Source organism: Pinus tabuliformis, chromosome 9 (genome assembly GCF_031772625.1).
Source record: "Pinus tabuliformis cultivar Carrire ecotype Pingquan chromosome 9, CPIR1, whole genome shotgun sequence".
NCBI lineage: Eukaryota > Viridiplantae > Streptophyta > Pinopsida > Pinales > Pinaceae > Pinus > Pinus tabuliformis.
The window spans coordinates 261,851,870-261,857,469 of record NC_142307.1 but is presented as its reverse complement, the minus strand read 5'-3'; the positions used below and the strand labels follow the sequence as shown (position 1 = coordinate 261,857,469).

The window sequence follows — 5,600 nt, the reverse complement described above, 5'->3', positions numbered from 1 at the left end:
TAAATTTGTAGATATATATATATATATATATATATATATATATATATATATAGGTAGATATATATGTGTGTATGTATGTATGTATGTATTTTTACTCCTAGGCTTCACATTTTTAGTCTTTCTCTATTTGATTTTGTGCCACAAGAATTGTAAGCTTTCAAAATCTATTTAGGCCCCTTTTGATTTGTTGATGTGACTTGAGGTGCATGTTACATATGAATGTTCTAGCATGTTAGGGTCAAGGACAACAAGTTATGGAGATTTTATTGTTATTGTTCATGAAATTTCAAACTAAAATTCATGATTCAATAAATCTTTTCTATGTTATGGTCATTTTGTTTCTTTGCTTATAATAAATATGTGAAAATTTTTAACATACTTGTAATATTGAAGGGTAATATTTTAATCAAATCTTCATTGGTGAAGGGTTAATTTATTATTAAGACATCACTTTTGAAGGGAAAAATTTTAAACATAACGTTTCTTGATGGGCAGCATAAAGACACAAAATGTCAAAAAAAAATTGTCTGACGGGTAAAGAAGAATCCAATTTCCAACCCTCGATGTCACCACTCTTTTTTCAAAAACTCAAACAAGGACCCACTCTGGCTTGAATGTCCATATCTCCATTCACACACTAAATCCCCATTTTCTTGACCGACTATCTCTAGTATGCATCCTAGTGTTCCTCCGGCCTTTACCCTTCCACGTGCATTTTCTGCAATACCCAGATCACTCCTATATAAACCTCTTATACCCTCCACTAACCCTCATGTTCTTCACTTTGTAGCTTCTGCTAATACTAAATCATTCCCACGCTCTTCTTTTTGGGTTAAACCAAGAGAACTCAATATAGATTTTGATCATTTTCGTGTTGGCTTTCCTGTAATTTCACAGCCATGACTGGGACCTCATCACAACACTATTCCTCGGTCCATGACCTCACAGTCAAGGTAACATATACTTTCATGTTAAGTTTTTGCTTTGAATTGCTCTCTCTGATATTATCATCTGTACACCCATCTGCATATGATATCCTGAATGGACAGTGTTAAATTGAATGTAGGACATTAGGGGTAATGATGTGGATCTCAGCCTCTACAGAGGCAAGGTTTTACTCATTGTCAATGTTGCCTCTCAATGGTAATTCTCCTTTTTGCTTCAGTTTCATATGGGATATAAATTATGCAATTAGAAAGAAAAGGGAAAGAATTTTTAGTGTTTGTGGCTATGTAATTTTGTCAAGTCAGGCCTTTTATAAGATTTGGTTGTATAAATATGTGAGGAACAAAATATTGATGGATTATTCAGGGCTGTTTGTTTCTTTTATTACTGAAATTAATTCCATTTATAAACTTTACTAATTGTGGCCTATCTGTTATTCATTGCAGTGGATTGACTACCTCTAATTATACCGAGCTTAATGAAGTCTATTCAAAGTACAAGGATCAAGGTATTATGGTTATTTCAAACCAACTTGTCGTTCTGTTCAGTTTTCCCGTTCCTGTTGTCACACTTCATTAGCCTATTACTGATCTGTTTTATTCCAATAACAACTTTTCATTAGCCTATTACTGATCTGTTTTATTCCAATAACAACTTTTTTTTGCAGGACTAGAAATACTAGCTTTCCCATGCAATCAGTTTGGTGGACAAGAGCCAGGTGACAATGAACAAATTGCAGAAGTGGCCTGCACTCGTTTTAAAGCAGAGTTTCCAATATTTGACAAGGTCTGCATCTTATATCTGTTTTCTATACCTTTTCATATTAATTCTTCTTGTTCTGCAATAAGAGGATTCATTTAATCTCACCCAATCCATCTGGTTGATTCTTGAGATCGAGAGTGCTCACTTGGCAGCTCTGTAATGTAGGTGGAAGTTAATGGTAGTAGTGCAGCTCCTGTGTACAAGTTCTCACTTGGCAGCTCTGTAATGTAGGTGGAAGTTAATGGTAGTAGTGCAGCTCCTGTGTACAAGTTCTTGAAGTCCAGCAAAGGTGGGATTTTTGGCCAAGACATAAAGTGGAACTTCACTAAGTTTTTGGTGGACAAAGATGGAAATGTTGTTGAACGATATGCACCAACAACGTCACCATTGAGTATTGAGGTATTTGGGAAAACACCATTTCTTGGTTCCATATATCATCTAATGCAGATTTGCTCGTTATCTGCTTGGTCGCTTTTCATACAAACTTTGACATTTAGAGCGATATTAAAAGAATTCATAGTATAAAATTATGTGATAAGAGTTATTGATATTTTCCATTTGATGTGTACAAAATGATGTGAAGAAGTTGTTAGGGATTGCTTGATTGTATTGTGCCATTTCGGTTGGTAAAATAAAAGCAATTTAACAAGAGACTGTTCAATCTGCGCCACGAGATTCAAGGGATCTCTGTCAGGCAGTTTATTAAAGTGCTTTTTTTATTATTATTGGAGTTGCCCAAGATTTAAAGGAACATTGTTCAAGAGTTTTACAGTTGTTCAAAGTCCGTATTTTATTGCATACACAGTGTGTTATGTATTATTTCTTGTGTGTTTTTATCTACATAATCAGAATACTTACATTTCCTTGTATTTTAACTATTTGAACGATGTGGATATGATTCTAACTACCAATAAGTTAAAGTTATAAGCTTAACTCAATATCCGTAAGCTTAATACATAAATACCCTGTGTTTAAATTTTTTAAACGGAGAGTGTAATGTGTCATTTTCCAAATTTGTAATTTCTAAAATTTCATTTGAATAATTTTGATAATTAGATACTTAAAAAATTAATCTTCATTTTTTAATATATGATTTTCAATTTGCTGTATTAGTTGAGATTTATTTTAAGTTTAGATTCATTAAGCATTAAAATAAATGGATGGGTAGTTTGAGGTGTAAATCTTTTTTAAAGTATAAAAATTTGATTAAAGATTATCTTAAGGGATTTGATCCTTGTGGCTACTTGATCGATGAGGCATTGACATGGACCTACATGGAACTATGGTTATTTTAATTGTGGATGGCTACATCAAAAATTTAAATGGTCATGTGTGTGTGTTTTTTGGATAAATTTGATCCATTGAATTTGGTAAGCATAATCTATAATCTAAAGAGTACCATCAAGTAGGTCACTTCAAAAGTTAAATAAGGAATAAGGTAAATAGGAACATCATAGTAAGAAGTACCTTATCATATCTTTTCATATCAATCATATAATAAATGAGGTTCCAAATCAAAGACCATTGGAATCTCTAATTTAGATGTTGTAATAAAATATATACCCTACCCCCTCTTTCCTTTTAATATTAATAATTGTTTTCTCTAACATCAACTTTTGTGACTTCATAAAGCCTCGGGAAAGGCCCCATTTATTTTATGCCACTACTTTTTTACTTTAGAAGGAGATTGCACTAACATACTAGCATAGATCTATTTTAACTACAAATTTGTTATGCAATGTGTTGGATCAAATCCCTTGGTGCAAACATTTCCTCAATTTTTTATTCTAAAATAAAATTTCACATCAAGGGACTTGATCATTTTTTACTTATGACGAATCTAGAGTTAAGCGCACACTCGCTCTCTCCATATATATATAAACTCTAAATCTATTATGAAATATAATGGTTCAAATCACTTTCCATTATGGGAGTTTTGAGAAAGAAATAGATGAGATGAAGCAGCTTAGGATCATCAACGACATTCCCAATATACTCTAACAATTGAGCGTCAGGAATGACATCAAAGCAACTAAAGACATTAGCGTTAATGCAATAGTGGACGTCTTTCCAACCCAATACGGCCCAATAACACGTCCTAATCCCTCTTTCCTTTCTAAACCTGTGGGAACAATCAAGAAAGATTGCTTCATAAAAGGTGAAAACATTCCCTTCATTTTTTAATCTAAAATAAAATTTCACATCAAGGGACTTGATCATTTTTCGCTTATGATGAATCTAGAGTAAAGCTCTCTCTCTCTCTCTCTCTCTCTCTCTCTCTCTCTCTCTATATATATATATATATATATATATATATATATATTTGACATATGAATTTTTGTTGTTGTTGTAAGTTTGGCATTGGTGAGGCTACATCATGGTCATGTCCAAGAATAAGAATCGAATAAGTGGGGAATTGAACCAGTGAATTAATATCTAGGAGTGCCTTAATAGCACACCCAATCACCATATATCCAAGACCCCATGGACAATTGACACATGGAATTTAAAAAAATATTAATAACTAAAAAGAGAAAAATGAAAGTTGCCATAAATAATATATTATAATATCCATTTTCAGTAAAATATTTCAATATCCCTGGATGGGGTGACGTGTGAGTTAAATTGGGGGGACAATGAATCACCCCACTTGGATGATGAACATGGAAATGTGAAAATCCATCTACGATGGGGTTTAAATGACATCGAGTCCCATGAGTCAACCTTGAATGCTCACTATGAAAACTGAAGTTTACGCAGAGGAGTGCAGGTGGCTCAACTATAAATTGTGTTTCATATTGATGACATGTAAAAGGGATTGTTCCCAATCCCTCAACCAAGATGTTACATATGTCGAGAACAAGGCTTGATATTATATTTATGGTAACATTGAGAAGATGGATGATATAGGGAGAGATGGTATGGATTATTTTCGTGTAGAAATGGCTTTGCTATGTCCATGCAGAGAGATTGTTAAGTATTTGAAAGGTGTGATATTGGTGGAGCTTTCCTCGGAAGGAACTAGATTCTATTCAACTTTTCCAGAAAATTAGGTGTGGATTGGCAATCCTCTCCTTCCCTCAACACCGCCTTATGGTATCTCCTAGTTATATGGAGGTAGCTAGTTGAGAAAGAGGCAAGTGCATACATATTGATACATCCTTGCAATATAATGGGAGTTGGCTTATAGTGACATCAAATATGGAATGATATTAGCAGAGAAGCTTTCGAAACTGAGTTGAAAGGTTACAGGTGGTAATTCTTAAACAATTTGCTGGGAAAAAACCCATCATCTCATGACACAAGGAGTTATCTTCATGGTTGTAACTTTCCTCACCCTTTTGAGTATGATGTTAATCATATTTATCTAAATGCAAAGGATTTTGTTAAAAATATCATGGAGAATTTTTTTTTGGTTGGATTTGTCATCTTTCCCATTGTAAAAAGGACCAAATTTATGTTAGTTATTTATAATTGTCTGAAAGTGAATGTTTATGTTAATAGTCTTGTGGAGAAGGGTAGTTTTGTTGGTGTTGTGGTCTATCCCTTTGTGCAAGGGACTATATTTCAACTCTGGTAATTTTTTGTTAAGTGTTTGAGTGTTGTTAAGGGTCATTGCAATTATGTCCTATTAGATGTAGAGTTATCCTTGGCTCAGTTATTTAGGTAGTCGGGCTAACACTTTGTATGTGATCTAGGAGGATCCTAAAAGGCCAAATTTTCAAATTCCTCGAAACATAGCGAAACTAATCTCAAATAGAAGAGATCATCATTCTAAATCTAATGGCATGAATGGCACCTCAATCTGAAATCGTATAGGAAAGTTATGGCCCACTGAATTGTTTTTGAAACAACTAAAGTTTTTGACATGAAGGACCCATAGGAGGACACGT

The 5,600-nt window shown here is 33.6% G+C and overlaps 1 protein-coding gene across 1 annotated transcript; it reads left to right on the top strand.

Annotated features, from left to right (window-relative positions):
* The first annotated feature begins 872 nt into the window (after positions 1 to 872).
* LOC149148190 (putative phospholipid hydroperoxide glutathione peroxidase) lies at positions 873 to 2,424 on the top strand. The gene is made up of 6 exons (XM_089445069.1): positions 873 to 953; positions 1,067 to 1,143; positions 1,392 to 1,453; positions 1,613 to 1,731; positions 1,939 to 2,106; positions 2,279 to 2,424. Exons 1-6 carry the CDS (start codon positions 900 to 902, stop codon positions 2,309 to 2,311), a joined length of 513 nt encoding a protein of 170 aa, XP_089301195.1. The 5' UTR covers positions 873 to 899; the 3' UTR covers positions 2,312 to 2,424.
* The last annotated feature ends 3,176 nt before the right edge of the window (positions 2,425 to 5,600 follow it).

Excerpts from the sequence above, each read along its gene's own strand:
- LOC149148190 (XM_089445069.1), top strand. The coding sequence starts at position 900 with ATGACTGGGACCTCATCACAACACTATTCCTCGGTCCATGACCTCACA. Across the intron at positions 1,144-1,391 it reads GTCAATGTTGCCTCTCAATG|TGGATTGACTACCTCTAATT; the intron begins GTAATTCTCCTT and ends TATTCATTGCAG. Across the intron at positions 1,732-1,938 it reads AGTTTCCAATATTTGACAAG|GTGGAAGTTAATGGTAGTAG; the intron begins GTCTGCATCTTA and ends TCTGTAATGTAG.